The following is a 21654-nucleotide window of genomic DNA, read 5'->3' on the forward strand; positions in this document are numbered from 1 at the left end:
TAGCTTATCTTAAGAATGAGAACCTGTTAAAGAGATAGGGCGTTTGAAGAATTTACATTTTACATTTACTTGAGGCACTTCTAGTTTTAGGCAATGGTAAGACCAGAGAATACCTGTCTTTATATTTCATAATCCAGATATAATGGATACACTGTTAGATCCAATCGAATGCTGTCCTGATTCTTTAAAACACTATCTCTATTTGAGTTATTAATAACACCATATGCCCTCACTGAGTATAGAGATTGCTTAAAACAATAACACTATACATGTTTAAAATATTTTTTGAAATTGCTAAAAAAAAAAAAGTTATATGACACAGGTTTTTGGTTTTTTTTTGTAGAATATACCAGTGGTTCTCAAAGGTGTAGTAGATCCAGGAGTCCCTTGAAACCTTCTTAGAAAATCTACAAGTTCAAAACTACTATCATAGTAAATCTAAGATACTGTATGCTTTGTGTGAGTGTGTATGTGTTTTGACATTTATACTGATAATACAAAAGAAATAGTGAATGTAATTGCTGGACCTTTGCATGAATAAAGGTAGTGACATCAAACTATAGTACTCATCTGTATTTTTCAGCTCAATGCACTTACAGATTAAATAAACCTTTCTTCACTGAGGATTTTACATGATGAACCAGTTAAAATTATTACCATCATTAAATCTTGACCTTTGATTATATATCTTTGCAACATTCTACATGATTAAATGAGAAGAATGTGTAAAGCACTTCTGCTCCATACTGATATACAGTGGTTGTCTCAGGAAAAATACCTTGAAGTTGTTTGAGTTGTAAGCTGAACTAGATACTCTTTCATGAGGTACCATTTTTACTTGAAATTACAACTGAAAAACTGACTATGATTATTCATACTTAGGTTATTGAGAGACATTTTCTCAAAATGAACAAAATGAGACTGTTGCTTAATAAAAAGCAACTGACTGCATTTATTGGCAATAACACAGGTCAGGCTTTCAAAAAAATCAGACTTTTGGAAAATTTGTATTTATCCATGAGAACATGAGGAATTCCAAATTTAAAAATTGTTATGGTGATGTTAGTGGTGATACTGTTTTTATAACAGTACATAATTAAATGTGTCCATGTTTGGAAGAACCATATAACATAGTAAACCAGTATTTTCCAAATGGTACATCATGTTATAAAATTATGCCTGGGTGTCAAAGAAGTACAATAAAGAGCAATGAATTTTAATGTAGCAGAATAAAATTTTATTACATTAGAAAATTTATTATATTCATGTTGAAAATTAATTTGATTTAAACATTAAAGTTTGTGACTATTGATATAATTCATAAAGTACATTGATAAAGTTTCAGATTTCACAGGGCAACTAACTTTTAAAAAACTATCACTTAGACCTGTACCCCTGGGGATAAAAATATATGTTTATAAAAAAAAAAACAAAAAAATTAAAAAAACAAACAAAAAAAAAACTATCACTTGTTTAGTTTTGGGATGATTTTTGAGAACAGTATACACCATTATTTGAAAAGGCTGTGACGTACTCTCTTCCATCATTATTACCATCATTATTGTAATGATGGTAATCATTGTAAGTTCATCATTGTAAGTTCAGATTCTATTGGTATACTTCAACCAAAACAACCTAGTACAGTAGATTGAATATAGAAGCAAACATGGAGAATACAGCTGTCTTCTGTTAAGCCAGACATCAAAAAGAGATTTGGCAAAGATGTAAAACATTGTTACTCTTTTTTTTTTTTTTTCATTTCAAAATCATTTTTTAAGTATAATTGACACAATGTTATAGGAGTTTCAGGTGTACAACATAATGATTGGGTAAACATGCTCTGCTTACTCTAAGCGAGCTACTAATTGTCCTTATACATTCTTATTATAATGTCATTGACTTTTTTTTTTTTTAAATAACAGTATTTTCCATGAAAATGTTATTGTGCTGGAGTTAGAAAATCAACATTTTGCTACTATCATAGTAAAGACTGGTTCATGCAGGAATCATCACAGAATGCACAATCTATAGGGGAATTTTGATGAAGACCAGGGTGTTTTCTTGGCCATAAAAAGTCTCACGATATTTTTATTAGTGACAAAGGAAAAATTAAAAGAGAATATTTAGCAGAGAAATTCAACAGCACATTGACCTGGCAATCAAAGTTACCATTTTTGAGAAGCAGTTGGACAGTGTTTACTTCCATATGTGACAGCCGGAGGAGGATAGTGTTCTAGCTGAGAATGCATAGCCTAAATCAAATAATGAGCAAACATTTGACAATAACAAATGAGAATCATTCTTTTCTTTTCTTTTTTTAAAAGATTTTATTTATTTATTTGACAGAGAGAGAGAGAGAGAGATCACAAGTACGCAGAGAGGCAGGCAGAGAGGGGGAAGCAGGCTCCCTGACAAGCAGAGAGCCCAGTGCAGGGCTCTGGTCCCAGGACCCTGAGATCATGACCTGAGCCAAAGGCAGAGGCTTAACCCACTGAGCCACCCAGGCGCCCTGAGAATCATTCTTTTTAAAAGATAGACATGGTATTCTTCAAAACTCTCAGAATCTTGAAGATTCTTCAAATCTCTCAGGTCATGGAAGACAAAAAGTGTGGGAATACTCCAGAGTAAAGGAAACTTAAGGAGAGATGACAACTAAATGCTCCATCTGACCCTAGGCTGGATCTGAATTAGGGGGCAAAAACCCTATAAAGGGCATCGTTGGGTTAAATATACAAAATTAACATATGGCTGGTAAAATATTGTATTGATGTGGCATTTGCTGAAGTTGACAACTATACAATGATTTTAAGAGTACCACAATTTTAAGGTAATATACACTGAAATTTTAGGGGCAAAAGAGGCCTTCATCTTTGTAACTTACCTTCAAATTGTTCAGAAAAAAAAATAGGTATAAATATAAACACGTGTGTGTGTATATGTGTATACATACACATATATATGTATTTGGTGTTAAATATGTGAATACATATACACATACACAGACATATATACATACATAGGATATAATTTTTTTAAATGGGCAAAATGTTAATAATAGATGTATCTGAGTAATCTGTTATATAAGTGTTTTTAGTACTGTTCTTCAAATTTTCTGTAAGTTTCAGTTACTTCCAAATAAAAACCAAATCATGCATTTAAAAGTTAAATGCAGTAACTTATGTTAATGTAATGGGTTCATTATTTTTTTAAATGAATTGATATATAGTTAACTTTTTTCTTTTTTAAGTTTTGTTTCTCATAGAGTAAGCATGAATAGATCTAATCCATATGAATAAAACTCTTTGGGGTCCTTGATAATTTTTAAGAGTGTTGAGGTTCTGAGACCACAAAGTTGGAGAACCGTTGGTCTAGATTATGTGTGGGTAGTTAGGTAAGTGTTCCTCTTTTCCTTTTAAGGCTATTTTATGTCTCTAGTTAATGAGAGCTGATTTGGTAGATGCCACTAGTAACTTAACCTCTTTATGCCTTAGTGTTTATAATTTTAAAATAGAGATATAATATTGCCTATCCTCAGAGGAGTATTGTAAGGTGTAAGTCAGGTATCTATATAAGGCTCTTAACTATTGACCATTCTGCAGTGCTGTCTTTATTGGCAACGTGTGTTCCTGCTCTGTTATTGCTTGTTTTTGTCATTTATTATTATGCTTTGGCCAGTGATTTTGGTTCTAAATATATGTATATGAACCACCACAAAGAAACCAAAGAAGAGTATCAGATAGTTCATACACTGCAAGTTTACAGTGCTCATGCCCCTTCAAAGAAATGGTTAGGGAAACATAGAAGGGTAAAGATGAGAAAGCAGTTTGGGATTGTTGGAAGTCTCTAATATAATAAAGAGCATCATAAACCTGGGAAGGGGATGCCTGGGTGGCTCAGTGGTTTGAGGCCTCTGCCTTCAGCTCAGGTCATGATCTCAGAGTCCTGGGATCAGGCCCCACGTCAGGCTCTCTGCTCAGCAGAGAGCCTGCTTCCCTTCCTCTCTCTCTGCCTGCCTCTCTGTCTACTTGTGATCTCTGTCAAATAAATAAAAAAAAATCTTAAAAAAAACAAAACCTGGGAAGTTGGACCAATGATTGTGTGAAGAGTAGTTGATAGAAAATATGACTGGACAGGAAATACTTATTCATTGGCGACAGACTGGAACCATACTTAGCACTATTTCCTTGGTATTTCAAATTCCAGATAGGCATTCTTTGATTAAATGTGTATGTGTATATTGGGTTATTTAAGTTGTTATAATAATATATACTTAAGTTAAATAAAGAATACTACTATTTTGTGATATTTTCCTTGTTTTCTCAGCCCTGTCTAAATTCAGCTCTATTCTATATCTCACTCTATCAAGCATCAAGCTAATGAAAAAGAAAGGAAATTAGATTTTTAAACTATATTATGTTAACCTAATTGCAAATTATCACTTTTTTTAAAACAAGTGTGCCTTTATTCTTTTCAACTTTTTCTCTTTTACAGATAACTATAACTGTCAATACAAGAAATTATCACTTTTCAAAAGATCAAAAGATACACAAATGTAAAGGCTTTATGTCAGTATGCTATTTTATTCTCTTTTAACCTTCTTTTCTAAGACTTGTGATTTATTTTTTATAAACAGATCATCAGAAACTGGAAAGAGAAGCTAGAATCTGCCGTCTTCTGAAGCACCCCAATATTGGTAAGGAAATCTTTCCAATGTATTTTAAATGTTAATGTTTATGTTATGTATTTTTTAACCACAACATGTGGTTTAGTAATATTACTTTAGTAATCTAGACTGTTTGCAACTTTTAAGAAATAAGTTCCTAATTTTTGGTTTTGGTTATGGTTACATTTGATTCTTCAAGAGTTTTTGAAATGTTTTTCAAAACGTAACAGTTAATATACTAATACTTTAAAAATGGTACAAAGTTTTATTAATTGGGGTGCTTTTATATATCTTCAAGGATTGTTCAGCTGCTGCTGCTGAAGTTTGGAGAGACGGAATTTATGTCATTATTTTAGTCAGCTAAGTTACTTTTTACCTATCCTGCAAGGAATTTTTTGTATAGTTAAATTGATTTTCCTCCAGAAACTAGTAAAATTATTTTTCTCTGTTATCCCCCATGAATTATGAAATAACAATATAATGTTCAAAATTTAAAAACTGATGAATATAAGAAAAATAGAAGAAACAAAAGAAAGAAAAAGAATACAAAGAAAAACAATGAAAAGAACAAGAACATGATTCTGTTAGTGGTGTTGATTATTTTAGATCAATGTCATTGCCCCAGCTCTGTGAGTTTTATTGTCAGCCAAATTATTTGTGATGTAGAAGTTATGAGAGAAGGAGTGATAATGCAGTAGAATTGCAAAATCATTCACTGAGAAAGTTTATAGCTCTTCTATTTTTGTGAATGGGACCATTAAATTTCTATTCCTGACTTGAAGTTTCTAGCACCCTGATTGCTTCTTAGATTCTTAAGTGAATGAATGGACACTACCAAGAAAATCTGGAGCATGAACAAACCAGCAGCTGTCTAATATGAACCTTCTAGTTAGAGAGAGAACAACTCTGAAATGTAAATCTACCTTTTTTTCAGTGTTTTACCTGATGATCTTTGGCATTTCTTGGTTGGCTATCTTATTTTGCAAGGGCTGTTATAACAAAGTGTAACAGATTAGATGGCTTTAACATAGAAATTTATTTTCTCATAATTCTGTAAGCAAGAAGTCTGAGATCAAGGTGTTAGGGTTTGTTTCTTCTGAGACTCATCTCCTTGGGTTGACAGAAGATAGATGTCTTCACGTGGTCTTGTCTCTATTATAAATTTTTCTTCTTATAACAGCACCATTATATTATATTGGGGTCCACCCCGATGACATCATTTTAACCTAAATGCCCTTTCAAAGACTTCAAATGCAGTCACTTTCTGAGATCCCAAGGTTGAGACACAATTTTGGAGAGATACTATTCATATTCAGTCCATAATATTGGCTAATGAGAAATTATACAGTATGACCCACTATGGTTCAGAGAGCACTGTTCTTGCTCAGGTTTAAGATAAATGAAATTTTTGTTTGGTTCACTTTGTTATTCTTGTGAAGAAGAGTTGTTTTTTGTTTTGTTTTTAATCGAGGTCTTTCTGTGAAACTCTGCTTTTTGAGAAAATAAAACTGGTTGTCCTCATTTCCTCTAGGAGACCAAAGTCAGACATTCTAAAGACACTCAAACTAAAACAAGAACAATTTTCATTTTGAAACCCCATGCAGAATAACCTTACTAACAAAGGGGAAGTTGTATATTGGGGAAATTTCTGAAGTTTTTTGACATAGACAGCACCATTAACACACTCTGACACTACATGTAATTTTTTTCAGTGGTCCATAGCCGCCAATGCTGTGGCTTTTTGGTCACTTCACTTGAGATTTTCTTCGATCTTTCAAGATTTCAGGAGTACAAAAGCATCTATAGAAATGTCAGGTCCTGAATTCCAAGATCCATTTCTAATCACAAGAGATATTTTGTAGTGATTCTGTACTGCAAGATGGGAATCAATAGATTAAACTATGGCACACTCAAAACTCATAACAGTGGCAAATTACTCATATTATTAATTCACTCAGCAAGCTCATTTTCTGGGAATACAATAGGAATACAGCAGACCATTATACCTGCCCTCACATAGATTGCATTTTGGGGATAGACAGACAATAAGCAAAGTATAGGATATTATATTGTCATAAGTACTAAGGGGGAAAACAAGGGTGTGGAAATTGGTTTTGTTGGGGGATTATGATTTCAGATAGTTTGGTTGAGATGACGTAATTGAGAATGAAATTGGAATAAAGACCTTAAAAAGAACAGGAGGAAGCAAGTCATTTGGCTTCCTGGGGCGGGGAGCATCAACAGATAGAGGAAACAAACAGCTTGTGTAAAAACCCTGAGGCAAGAGTTTGCCTATTTGATTCCACCAAAACTTTTTTTCTAATTGGAGAAATGTGGATGAATTATTTTTCATTCTACTTTACCTTAATTGATTATCTTAATTAATCTTCATGTTATGCAGTTTGACAATGTTGTATTTACTCATTTGAAGAGAAATGATTAAATGCCAATAGTAATTGTCAAAAAATAATAAGCAGCAGTAAACAAAGGAATGGTTTAAAGATAGGTGCCATGATGGATATCTGATTATCCTGGAGAGCAGGGGCAAACAGTGCAGTAAGCAGAGTGCTGCTGCTCCTGTTTGTCACTCTTCGTTAACAGCTTCACAGGAGTCACTCGCACTGGTTCAGTTTCCTCAGGAAAAAGCATTTGGTCTTGATTTTCCTGAAATAGATAAAGTGATACCCAGTGTGAGACTCTTACCTCTTCTTCATTTTCCTCCATTCTGTTATGTGGTAGGTTATCTTAAAATCTGCCAGGTTTTAAAACTTGAAGGAAGGAAATACTACTTTGGACAGTTTTTCCTCTGGTGAAATTTTTGCTTGTTACTTTTTTTTTTTTTTTTAATGTGCCTTTCTCTTGGCACAGAATCAATAATCTGGGAACTTGCAAGTAAAAGTTTTCTCTTGGAGAAACACATAAACCAACGAAAATTGGTAATTCATAAACCACTTTTTTTTCTTTAGTTTTTTTTAATGTTTTTCTAATTTTCAAAGTAAAACACAGTGGAAAGTTTGGAAAATACAGTGATGTCTAAAGATGAAACCAAAGGAAATGACTTTTAATATTTCTTATATTCATTTCTACCTTTTGTTGATAAATCTTATGATAACTTTCAGTATTCTCTTCTACATATTTTCATACCATTTAGGCAAACCATGAAAACATAATTTTTAAAATTATCTTCATAAAATTTATTTAGTATTGTGGTCATTGCCGGCCATGTTCTAGGCTCAACACACTGGTGATGAAGTAGTAATCAAGAGAAACAGTATCTCTGCTTACCCAAAGGTCATACCCTAGTGTGAGGAGATAGGCCATAAACAAATGACCATCATTATAATGTCATAGAGGTTAGTTCTCTGCAGAGAAGTAAAATAGCATAAATTTTCACCAGGGGATTGGGTGACTACTATCAAAGAGAAACAGAATCAGACACGTGTTTAAGTTAGTAGACAGATTTTATTCAATATATTGTATTAGGAGAAAGAGCTGAGCTCAATTCCAAATACAGCAAAGACAACTGGAGATTTATAGCCAGGGAGCAGAATGAGAATTGAAAATTGCTGAGAGGAGATATCAAACATAGGGCGATTCTTCCTGAACTTACTAAACTACTGACGAGATTCTTATTAAAGGAAGGCCAGAGGTTCAGACATCAAGGGTGAGGGATGAAGAACTTGATCAGATGTCAAGGGTGATCACGTATCAAAGATGCAAGTATGACTTTGTACAATTCTTTGCTAAGACTAACTTAGGCAGGTTGAGTATAGGGCCCAAGAAAAGGCCTAGTCAAAAAGAGGGCTCAAAGGAGCCTGCCTAATTTTGGGGATAGTCTTTGTCACTACATTGAGTGGCTTGTCAGGCAAGATAGTCTGCTGGCGTCATACTTAAATTGGGGCACCTGGGTGGCTCAGTGGGTTAAGCCTCTGTCTTCAGCTCAGGTCATGATCCCAGGGTCCTGGAATCAAGCCCCGCATTGGGCTCTCTGCTTGTCAGGGAGCCTGCTTCCCCTCCTCTCTCTCTGCCTGCCTCTCTGCCTACTTGTGATCTCTGTCAAATAAATAAAAATAAATAAAAATATATATATATTAAATTGATATCTAAAAGATAAGAATCCATCAAGGAAAAGCTCAGGGAAACAGGGTTTCAGGCAGAGTAAATTTCCCCTGTTAGAGAGTCAGAGGATTGGTGTGTAGCTTACCATGAGTGAACGAGAGAGTGACCTGAGATGGGTCAAAAGGATAGGTAGATGCATGACCACATAGGGCATTGGAAATCAGGTTAGAGCATTTAGGCTTTATTCTAAGTGCAGTGGGAAGCCAGTAGAAGAATGATAAGCAAGAGCGCATCATCTGATTTGTTCTGCCTGCTGTGTGTAAAATGGATTGTAGTCACATGAGCACAATCAGAGATAATAGTGCCCCATTAGTTTCATTAGAATCCAGTGTTTATCACACTTGGCTCCATCTTTTCGGTAAGAATTTAAATAGATCTCCTTTCTGTGTGCTCCTCATAGTTCATGAAAAGTACCATGCACTTTTTGGCTCAACAAATTTGGGAGTGTAGGCAATTTCCTAAGCAGCTCCATCTTTGCTCTGTCTTCAGAGGAGCTAGACAGACTATTTTGTTTGATCCCCAAATGAGAAAGATTATAGTTAACCTTCTCTTGAGGTGTTGAATGAATTTGGCAAAAGGATCTTACCTCAAGCTTCTATTAATTAGCTTATTTTTATCATTATGTTTATCCTTTATTTTAATAAAATGGGATTATTTTCTCTTGAATTATAAACAGATATGTAATAAGTCAAATAATTTGAGCTATATGTTAGCATATCCAGTAAGTGAAGGACAATAACTTTAAGGCAGTGAAATAAAGTACTTGAGGTAATAGCCAAATTGTTCTCAAAATTATTTTATATTTTCACTGTTTTTGTACTTGTTTTTTGATAAGCATTATTATTACTGAGGAATTTTTTAAACCTATAGCAAAATCCAAATAACTCAAAACAAGAGAAACTAGGGATATCAGGCAAAAATGCTCATTTAATGCAACTGTATAAATCTGAAAAGTGGGCCAGGAAAGGAAAAGAGAAAATATCAGGAACTTTGATCTGGTTCATCTGAGGTTTCAAGGGAAAAGATAACCACTTATTCTTTATTTGTAAGGAGATCAATATTTGAGACAACTTTTCAGTTGGTGGGATGATAAATTTTGTGGCTAGGCTATCCCATTCTCTAAAGACCTGAATTTACACTTTGTGTAGACTTCAGAAAGAGCAAGATGTTTTTGAAAGTGTAAGGGAACATTTATATTTGTAGAAGATCAATATCTCCTTTGTAAGGTAAGCCTTTTAGTGAGTGATATGGCTCAATGAATCCCAGTAGCTAGAGAGCTAAAGGAAAGGCTATGTGGCCTTTAATAAAAAGGAACTAGTCTGCTCTAGGGCCCTGGGCTTCTAGTACAATGAGTTAACCATTCTGAGATCACATCATAATATCTTAATGATTATCACCTTCCTACCAGCTCTCTCAGTCATTGCACCAAAACACATAAACACACTCATTCATTGTTGTAAGGCATAATAGATAAAGACGTGGTATTAATGGAAAAGTCTATAGACTAAGTGAACTCCACTTTATTCTGCTTCCGACACCGAGTCTGTCCAATGAACTGCTGAAGCATATTCCATTTGCTTATTAATGTCTAGTTGCTCTCTTTGTAAAGCAGAGAAAATATTTGCCATTTTATTTTCTTAGAATTATTAGGGAGAACTAGGTAGTTCATCTTTTTGGTGAGGAGTTAATAAACTTTGGAAGATACTTAATGTAAATAAACAGTTGGGTAAATTACAAGGGGCATTACTTATACCATATACTGACTAATGGATCATTTCTTAATGTCTAGTAGATTTTTCCTGAGAGATATATACTCAACAGTGGAAAAACATTTCAAAAACTTTTATGTATCATTCATATACACATACATGTATAGTCCTATATATTCATATATCCATATATATACATGTGTGTATATATATATATATATAATCAGAGAATCACAATATTGCAGTAACAAAGATCTTATAGTTAATTATATAAACTCTCACATTTTTTTTTATAATTGAGGAAACTAAAATTTTCTGTACCTATATGACTTATCCAAAGTCACAGTTCTTTAATGATGTATAAAGAGGTACTCATGTTTAAGGGAACCTGTGCAGCAGCAAGATTGAAAAGGCATTGGTAATAATTTTCCCTTTTGAGGAGAATTTTGAAGTTGTTTTTGCTTCAAATCAACCCTCCCCCCACATAGGGAAAAAACCCACAGTAGTTAAAAACTTCCGATACTAATAGAAGAAAAGAAAACTTTGGGTGAACGTAAGTAATACCTGTCTATTCTGTTATGGAGCCACACGTTCCATAAAAATATACCTAACAGCTTTTATGGTTTGACATATATAACAATACATCAAGTTCCATATGCTGACAGGTAGAGATTAGAAAATATATAAAGCCTTTACTTACTGTATAAACAGGTTTTCCATGCTCAGGAGGGATAATTTATGGTATCTAGGATATACATAATTTCCTTTTCCTAAAATGTAAAACTGGAAGAACCCTTAGGAATTATCTAAATCCAGCGTAGATTCTGCACATGGAATTTTGGAGGTTTCAGTAGGAAGGTAATGCCCAAGGTCACTTGCAGATCTCCAGGGGGATTAAAAATGCACAATTTGCTTTGCATGCAGTGTTTTTCCTTTTCCCTGACCTTAGGAGGCCTGGTGTAATACCATAAAATTAATATTTTAACCTCAATCTTAGATCTACCTATTTTTTGCAAATAATCCATGAGTTAAATATCATACCTCTAATTTTCATAAGACAAAATTAAGTGATTTTTTTTTTTTTTTTTTTTGCTTTTAACATTTTACCTTTTTGTTCTACTCTACCTGCAGTCCTCTTCCAGGTCGCTAGAATTTATAAGAAACTGCTCTAATCATATTATATGGACAAGTTTAAATTCAGTAAAAACTTATCTTAAATATTCCCAGTAGTTATCAAATGATTAAACTGCCTTATATGTACATCTGTTGCTACAATATTTCAGTTTTGAATAATTTGAAAGAGTCCTATGGGAAAGGAGAACAGAGTTAGTGCAGAGTAAATGTTAATTGATATGCTGAGAAAACAAAGTTAATGATTTCAAATGACACTCAAGTCTTGAATCAGTGTTCTGAAAAATTGAACATTGCAAGAAAATAATACTTAAAGTTTTTCTCTATGACCTCCCCCATTATTGACAATTATGCCTAATATTCATAAGTTTGTAATTATACAAGAATAAGTAATTTTTGTTGCTAAACAACTTGCTCTACCAACTTTTCAACATTAGATAAAAGGTAATTTAACATAATTCAGTAGTGAAAAAGCAAGGTACTCTTGTTTTATGTTCACCTTTTGTTTGATTAAATCTCACCTCTTTATCTTGATTATTTGATGTGAAGGCTAAATTACTTCTCAGAATATCTTACTGTCTGCAGAATTGATTACCCTTTCTTAACAAATGTGAGAAACAGCACAGAGATATTTTTTCCCAGCAAATAATTATTCTCAAAATTTCTCATTATCTACTGTAGCTTTTTCTTTTTTTTCTTTTATTCATTTAATATGATACCAGTGATGTACCCTTCATAATTCCTGGTCGAAAGTTAAATTCATCATTACCTTAAGTAAACAGACTATTTAGTAGAAAGATAAAATATGGATATAAAAATTATTGATACAAGATAACATTTTAAATTCTCTTTTAATTGATGAGTTTGGATATGAATCCATTTTTATTGATTCCTCTGTAAATAAATTATTTTTCCATATATCAGTGAAATGGCCACTTCCCTGAGTTATATTAGAATCGTTGGATTTCATATGAAACTGTGGAGAAAAAAATGATTCTCCTATTACAAATGAAGGACAGTTTGTGATTTGGACTTACTGGATAGAGCATTTTGATCTGTCAATGCATAATACTCAAATATATCCTCTGTTTTATTTTACTAAACCTATTATTTCCATCTTGTCCTGTCTTCACTATGTTCAGGGTAGAATCTTTTACCAGAATATTAGAAGCTTGTAATAGTTTCTTCGGCTCAGAATTGTCCCCTAAACTGAAACTTTGAAAGAAAAAAATAATTCCCAACATTACTAGCACCTTTTTGTTTCTTTACTTGCTTGTTTGGCTGGGGCTATACAGAATCACTCTCCACTCCCTTACCTCACCCTGGGTAAGAAAAGCTCTTGTTGCCTGGAAATGCTGAAAGGAGCGGAGGAATCTCTTCATCACTTAAAAATCATTGTTCTTTCCCTTTCTTTTGATGGTTTTGACAATAAAAATAAACTTAGATACAATAAGCTATTGTGTTAAGATTTGAAAATGAGCTGAATAAAAGAAAAAAAAATTGGGTTGGAATTCTAGTGAACTTTGTTACTACAATTAATAGCAGAGCTGTTAACTGTGTTATCAGATACTAATCTAAATGTTTTCCATGCATCCAGACTTTTAATCTTCAAAACAAACAAGTGTCATTCTTGTCTCCATTTTACAGACAAGGAATAGAAAGCCCAAACGGGTCACAGAGTCAACTAAGGTCAGACAGCTAGTAAGTAGTAGAGTTGAGATTCCAGCCTGCACAGCCTGGTGTCACCATCTATACTCTTCAACACCACACTGTGTTGCCTTTGGTTGTAGAACTCTAAATTAGTCACATTGTTATTTAATAAGTGAAGAACATCCAGATTTTATGAAGATTGGTTGTAATAACAGCAGACTGTTTTCCTAGAGATATTATGTAATTTTACTGTTTATTTCTAGTCCTTACTCTAGGGGGAAATAACATAAGATTATTGAAACACTTCAGGAAAATGCAGATATTATAGAACTAATTATGTTTTAATGACAATAATTTTCAGTGTCTTTATGCAAAGCCTTTTAAGTGGTTGTATCTGGCCCTGAATTAATTATTTACTTGCCATGCAAGACTCCTTTTTACTCTCTTCTTATTGATGGGAAAATGAATGACAAATATTTGTCAGAAAACAATGAAGGTTAAGGAGACAAACCAACAACAGTAATTGATGTGTAACATACGACAAATTTTTTAAAAAGCTCTTCTTTAAATTGTAGAAAAAGATCAGGATATAACACTTATGAGATGGTGGATTTCTAAAATCAGATAAGCCCTTGGAGTTAGTTGTATGTTATGTATAGGGGGGGAGGCAAGTGTTTTAAGCAATCATTGCTTATAGCTTATTTTATTTATTTAGTTTTGCTTGTAATGAATTTTAATAGAATACAGAGGGAATACTAATTTAGAGTTTTGAGATAACTTTTGAAAGTATAATTTAGAGTCCAGTTATAGCATTCATTTCTAGCATTTGTAATGTAAACCATGGTTTAAAGTTGCCATTTTAGGGGAGGTAACTCTATATTCCTATTACTTAGAAATTTGAAAATAAGAATTCATTCTCTTTTAAAATGTTCCACAGGTAGAAGTGTTTGCTCTTTGTATTTGATTTGCATCTGCTTCACAAAAATTTCCCTAGATCTAATGAGCTTGCCATAGAGTAATGATTATGTCAGATTATTATTTGATAGATTCATTTTGATGATTATTTAGTTTAAAAAGCTAATGGCTTATGTTGAAGAAATTAGGTACATGCAGTTATATGACTTGAATTCTTTCTCTTATTCTTTCACATTTTGTACTTCTGTAGTAATTTATAACATATTTCCTATAAAATAATAGAAGTTATTTGGTAAGATTTTGTTCACACTATTGAAGTTCAGTAGTTTTTGTAGTTTATTCTTTAAATATTACTTTCAGCTTTTAGTCATGAATTTATTTTGTAGATAGTTCAACCAAAGGCTCAGTATAAGAAAAATTTCTGTAGCCTACAATGTTAATTACTGAGGTAGATGGCAATAATTTTTATGAGTCTCTTATTTTGAAGCGTAGGAAATCTTGTCTTTCATTTGTTCTGCTCAGAATTGACTTATGAAAATGGGGAACAAATTGTGTAACCCCCCCCCATAAGTATATCCTGAATTGTGATTTCCTTTGGTATCAGTATTTTTGCACATATAGATGAGTTTACATTGGATATTTATTAAAAAACATGAACAACTATGCTTTAATTGTTTATCTGTTTTTTCACTAAGAGCAGAGCTCTCACTTTCAAATTAAAGTGGTGAAGCCTAGTGTTCTATTTTAATTAGATCTGAAAATTTTTTAAAGATTTTATTTATTTATTAGAGAGAGAGCAAGCATGAGTAGTAGGGAGGAGCAAAGGAAGAGGGAGAAGCAGGCTCCCCCCTGAGTCTGGAGCCTAATGTAGGGCTCAATCCCTGACTCTGGGATCATGACCTGAGCTGAAGGCTGTTGCTAAACTGATGGAGCCACCCAGATGCCCCAGCTTTAAAAATATTTCTTAAAAGCTTATGAAAAATATACTGATTTTGTTTCTTTCTACCTATTATTTTTTCTTCCAGTTTCTTGAAACAATTCATTGGATTAATCTTTTTTTTAAATCCACATTTGATTTCAGAGTTAAGAATAATACCAGCCTGGGTAAAGGTAAAATGAAAAAAAATAAATGAGCAAAACGAAAGTATATATAATCTGCATGTTGTCTCTATTCCCAGTGATTAGTATTAAGCATTTAGTTGAATACTGCTAACTCTATTGGAGTTAAAATACTGAAAGATCATTACAAGGATGAATGAGCCATAGTCCTTGACCACAAGTTCATGATTTTGGAGGGCAGATAGTTCTGTGTGCAACTAAAATAGAATGTGGTTATGTAGTTTAATGACGCTATTTAGTAAGAGAGCACTAAGGAATAAACTAAGAATTTTAATTGAAATACACTGGATAATGAAAAGAATTTTTGCCATAAAGAAGTAGGTATTGTACTCAATAGCGGTAAATGAAAGACAAAACAACAAAAGGAAAAAATCAGTTTTAAAAGTTCATGGTACACTTGAAGAATGATAGAAAATCAGAATGACTGGAGTAACTGGATTTGCTGGCTATAAAGCTTGATTGGGAATTATAACAGAGTCTTTTGACTTTTCTCTGCTGAAGTGTTTGATCTCTAATCTTTAGAAATGAGGAATTATTAAAGACTTATTTATTTGACTCATATGATTTTATTGGTTTCTTAGGAAAACAATTTTGGCAGTAATACCCATGACTTTCTGGAGTCGGGAGAAATTTGTGTTAAAAGAGTATTTGAAAGTCTTGATATTTAATTAATTTATATATAAGGCAAATGATGAATTTCTGAACCATGTTTAATTTATATATTAAGACAGTTAATTTATATATAAGGCAAATGATGAATTCCTGAACCATGATAATGGGAACAGAGATGGCAAAAAAGGTAAAGATACTAGACATAATGTGAAGGTAGAATTATGGGATCTTGGGCAGTAGTTAAATTGTGATAAATGAATAAGATACAAAGTGGTTTCTCAGAGGTTTTTAATTTGGGTGACTGGAGAGATATTGATTTCATTAAGAATAAGGAACAAAGGAGGAAAAGGTAGTTGGGAGAAATTAGAAACTTAGTTGATTTAAGAACATGCTGACATTGAGATTAAGAGTCACTTATGGTTAGTCTCCCTCCCAATCCCATCTTGTTTCATTTATTCTTCTTCTACCCACTTAAGCCTCCATGTTGCATCACCACTTCCTCATATCAGGGAGATCATATGATAGGGGGTAAAAATATATGTTTATAAAAAATAAAAAGTTAAAAAAAAAAAAAAAAAAAAAAGAACATGCTGACATTAATTTTTTTAAAAAGATTTATTTATTTAATTGAGAGAGAACACAAGCAGGAGGGATAGAGGGAGAGGGAGGGAGAATCCCAAACACACTCTAACCTGGGGCTCAATCTCACAACCCTGAGATCACGACCTGATCTGAAACCAAGAGTTGGAGGCTTACCCAACTGTGTCACCCAGGCACCCCTAATGAAAGTATTTTTTAAAGATTGGGAAGTACCTTTTAAGGGGGGCCATGGACAAAGAAGGAATAATAGAAATAGCAAACAACATCCATAAGACCCTGATCATTTACTTTTTGCTAAAAACTCTTAGCTTTTCCCCATTTGGGCATTCCTCTTCAGGATGGAAGTGGTTGGCAATGGTTATGACCATCCCTCCTAGGGCGAAGAGAATGTAACTAGACTTTTGGTTTTGTATCCTTTTTTTTTTTTTTTTCATGCAGGAAATAAAGATTGTCAAGTTGGATGCTCACAGTATCTTTTGAATAAATAAGATAGTTACTGTACCAACTTTATAGCATAACTGTAGCTGAGCATTTCTAGAATGTTCCCCCACATTCTGTCAACTAGAGTAAGGCTCACTTTTCATGGATCTCTCGTGCTTTAGTGAAGCATATATCTTTTAAATGACTTAGTAACTTGATAATTACTTTAATTAGGATATAACCTATTTGACTTGTGTGTGGGATACTGCATAGAGCTCTAGAGACTGTGAATATGTATTTTGGAGACATTTACATGTAGGAGAGTAAAAGTGGATAAATGCACACAGCATTGTATTATGAAGAGGGTCAAAGATAGGTGATCAGTAATACCTAGTCATGAGGGGCATGAAAATTATTTTTTAAGAACAATAACAATAGTAATATTCTTAGATTATTTTTAATCTGAATGTGCTTTAAAACAAACATAAAATATTTAACATTTTATTTTGGATGAAAAAAGGAAGTTACATTTGGGGACAAAATAGTATAAAAATAACAATTTAAGCTTCATTTTAGCAATAATAGTTTAAATGTGTTGATTTTAGATAGGCTTATATCAGTTTTTGCTCTTATATCCGTAAGGAAAGGACCAAGACTATATTTGCTTAATAGGCTTAATTTTGTTGGAGCTATAATAAAATTACTATATTGAAGATCATATTTTTCCTTCTTCCAGTTGCCATCCTCCAAACAATGTCTCGTTTAGAAACTGGTAGTACCAGATACATATTTAAACTTATTTGCTGGAACATGACAAGAGAAGAGCTCTGTTAAAATATGGTTTTCCAGTGTCTCAGATTTGTATTCTCATATCTGTAGATATTACAGTGACCTTTTCTTTTGATATTCCTTTTATAAATCTGCCCTTTAAAATTAAATTACATCTCCTGGTCACTTTCGAAGAATACATTCGTAATATGGACAAGAATACATTCATAAAATGAGATAAGGCCATTCCCCTTCCCCCATCCCCCAAAACCAAGGAACCATTGATTTAAGGTAGGTTTTCAACCTTGGGAGATTTTGTAGCATTTATTCTTTCCTCTTCCTAGGGATATTTTGGCACTTGTGTTTAGGTCATTAGAACTGGAGGTGTCCATCTGGCATCAGTCCAAGAGAGGGCACAGATGCCACTAATATCCTATACTGGATAAGACAGCATCTCCCAAGAGTGAATTATTTGGTCCAAAATATTAATAGTGCTGAGATTGGGAAGGCCTGATTTAAGATAACAACAACAATACGGCAAAGAGCTAGACTACTTGGTTTAGCTCTGGACCCATGTAATTTTTTATATATATTAAGAAGAAAATAGTCAATATGTCCCCTTAAGTGAAGGACAAGTAAGCAATGACACTTACATAGACTATCCTGTGAACAGAGATTTCTAGAATATTCCCTTTTAACCAAAGAGTAGAAAAATAAAGAACAAATTTCAATGTCAGCCATAAATGAAATGTAGTCACAGATTAGAATATTGGTGTTTTTTCCTAAATCATTGAAAAAGGATATTTATATATTTAAAGTTTTTTTTTTCTAAATTTAAAGTGAGGAGTAAACTAGTAAACTATTTAAGTTAGTATTGAAGTAAAATGAGGAGAGTATTTCCCAAGAATCATAAAAAGAGAAGTAATTCTCTGGGAAATAATTTTATCTTCATTATGAATCATTTTGATTTTATCCTTTTTGGATCTTGAACCTTGTTCAGATAAACTTTTTTATCTGAACATAGATTCTTCTTATCCACAAAATTGCATATTAACACCAAAGGTGATTCTTATCCACAAAATTGCATATTAACACCAAATTTTTCATGTAGTTTGAAATATTTCATAGACTAGTAGAGCCCAAATATGGACCATTCTCCATAGATTTCAAATTAAAATGGAACAAACCTTATTTTGAAGAAATATAGTTCAGTGGTCTCTTTATCCTAAATGTGATTCTCACGTTAGTCTTAATGACCTTGTAATTCACGTAAAAAGATTTACAAGTTTCTCTCCATTTCCACTCCTGTCTTATTATGGTGTGCATTTTGGGTTGGGGATGTAGCCTGACTGTAGAAGGGAGAAATACCATCTAGCTCACTTGGTATTTAAACTGCTGGACTGAGGCACCTGGGTGGCTCAGTTGGTTAAGTGTCCATCAGCTCAGGTCATGATCCCGGGGTCCTAGGATCGAGCCCCAAATTGGGCTCCCTGCTCAGCGGGGAGCCTGCATCTCCCTCTGCTCTCCCCCGATTTGTGTTCTCTCTCTCTCTGTTCCCGCTCCCTCTTTCTAGTAAATAAATAAATAAAATCTAAAAAAAAAAAAATCTGGGCAGAAACTGAACTAAACTAGTCTTATATTTATTTATGCCTATTTATACCTCTAGATTACTAATATACCCCCCCATCCAAAGAATTTGTTAAGAAAATGAATAATCTAGTGCACCTGCGTGGCTCAGTCGTTAAGTGTCTGCCTTCAGCTCAAATCATGATCCTGGAGTCCTGGGATCCAGCCCCGTATGGGCTCCCTGCTCCAGGGGAAGGCTCCTTCTTCCTCTCCCGCTCCCCCTACTTCTGTTCCCTCTCTCACTGTGTATCTCTCTGTCAGATAAATAAATAAAATCTTTTAAAAAAGAAAATGAATAATGTAACATTTTGGTTATGTATCTAGTATAGAGAATAAACTGCTTTTGACATAGTTTAGAAATATCTAATTAAAGCAAAGCATAGAGATTTCATTGTAAGCAGAAGTTAACCTAGCATAGACTAGTGCTGACATATACTAATTAAAATCCTTTAAAAATCTGTTTATTGGAATGCCTGTATGGCTCAGTCAGTTGAGCATCTGACTTTTGATTTTGGCTCAGGTCATGATCTCAGGGTGGTGAGATGGAGTCCCACATTGGCCTCAATGCTGGGCGTGGAGGCTGCTTAAGATTCTCTCCCTCTCCTTTTCCTCCTTCCACCCCCCCCCCCAAAGAAATCTGTTTAAAACATATTTTACCGAGCAATTTTGGCAAGCCTGCATTCTTCCTTCCATGCTAAAGATAATAAAATTTATTTAAATAAAATGGATCATTTAATCTTTTTTTTTTCTTTTCTTTTTTTTTTAATTTATTTTTTATTTTCAGCATAACAGTATTCATTATTTTTGCACCACACACAGTGCTCCATGCAATCTGTGCCCTCCATAATACCCACCACCTGGTACCCCAACCTCCCACCCCCCCACCCCTTCAAACCAAAATCTTTTAAGTAATTTGGGCAGGTCTTCTCAGTTAATCCAAATCAGTGATGTGTCAATGTAGCAGTTGCAAAGCATCTCTCAATAAAATGAAAAGAAAAAATGTAACTTTCCCAAGGTTTTTCCAAAAACTAGAAAATGTTATTTTTTGAGACAGTAAGTGAAGGGGCATGTTTATATTGTAGTTACTTGTTATTAATTTGGGAACATTTTAATGTTTAGTGAAGTGGCAAATTCCACTTAGTTTTAACAGGATTCTTCTGGTCACTGTAAGTCTGACCATGTCTCTCCTCAGCTCAGAAGCTGGTTAGTGTCTTTCTACTTTACTCAGGGGACAAGTCCTAGAGCCCTCACAGTGGTCTGAGGCCTTATACAAGGCTCACCTGCCCCTTTACCTTCCTGATCTTAGCTCTTTTTCTCTCCTTCTCACTTGCTCTGCCCCAGCCCCTCTGGGCCCCGAGAGAGGGAGAGGTTCCTGATCTGTACCCTGTGTTCCTTCTGAGGGCACTGCTCCCCCTTCCCCACAAGGATGCTGGCTCCCTTCCTTAAGGCTACTGCTCAACTGTTACTTCATCCAGGAGGCTTTCCCTGAACCCTCTGCATAAAAAGGCAGCCTTCCTCCCCAACCTGCCCACCACCTACCACCCACCCACACTGCCTATCTTCCTTCCTTTTATTTTTTCCTTTGTAGCCTTTATCATGATACTGAATTTACTTGTTGATTGATTTTATACTCATTAGCTCTGTAAACCCCAATGAAGGCAAGGGCTTTGCTTATTAACTCTATCCCCTGTACCTAAAATAGTATTTCACTGAGTCTGTGCTCAATAAATAAATGTTGCAGCCATTAAATAATACATGTTAAACAATAAGCATATTTTTACTAAGTGTAGATAATCTGAAAGGGAACATACTCTTGTATTAATGTAATTGGAAAAAAACATACATTTTAGCTTATGACACAGCTGTTTTTATTCAAGCAGAGGGTTTGTCTACAGAACTTTGGTTTTCCTCTTGTTAAAATGAGTATTAGTGGGCTAGGGTAAGCCCATACCTAAACAGACTACAAAAACAGGAGAGCAAACAGAGCTTCTACCTGGTTTGGAAGATCAACAAACCATATGAATTAGCATACCTCTTTTTAACTGCCTGGTCTTCCTGAGCAACCCTTATCACTTAGTCTAAATTCCCATCTATTGACTGGAATCTTGGCCCAGACCCCACTTGGGGTTTCTCACACAACCTAACCTGGCAAATCTGACTCATCTTTGTTGAGTGTCAGGGTCACTGTCACTTTTATCTGGCCCATACCTAAAACTGTCAGCTGCTTGCTCACCTTAGGGAGCATTTTAATGATACCCAGGAAGCAGAACTATACTATCAATAAAAGTCACCATTTTTTTTTTCTTTTGCCAGATCATCTAC

General features: G+C 34.0%; 1 protein-coding gene across 34 annotated transcripts in view; it reads left to right on the forward strand.

The window, feature by feature from the left end:
- The window catches only part of CAMK2D (calcium/calmodulin dependent protein kinase II delta), a 330054-nt gene that overhangs the window by 98477 nt on the left and 209923 nt on the right, over window positions 1–21654 (forward strand). For all 34 annotated transcript variants that reach the window (XM_082727990.1, XM_082727978.1, XM_082727979.1 and 31 more), the window contains exon 3: window positions 4634–4693. In XM_082727990.1, coding sequence (XP_082584116.1) covers window positions 4634–4693 — 60 coding nt within the window. The remainder of the gene's footprint in view (window positions 1–4633; window positions 4694–21654) is intronic.

This window comes from Mustela nivalis (genome assembly GCF_964662115.1).
Source record: "Mustela nivalis genome assembly, chromosome: 4".
Lineage (NCBI taxonomy): Eukaryota > Metazoa > Chordata > Mammalia > Carnivora > Mustelidae > Mustela > Mustela nivalis.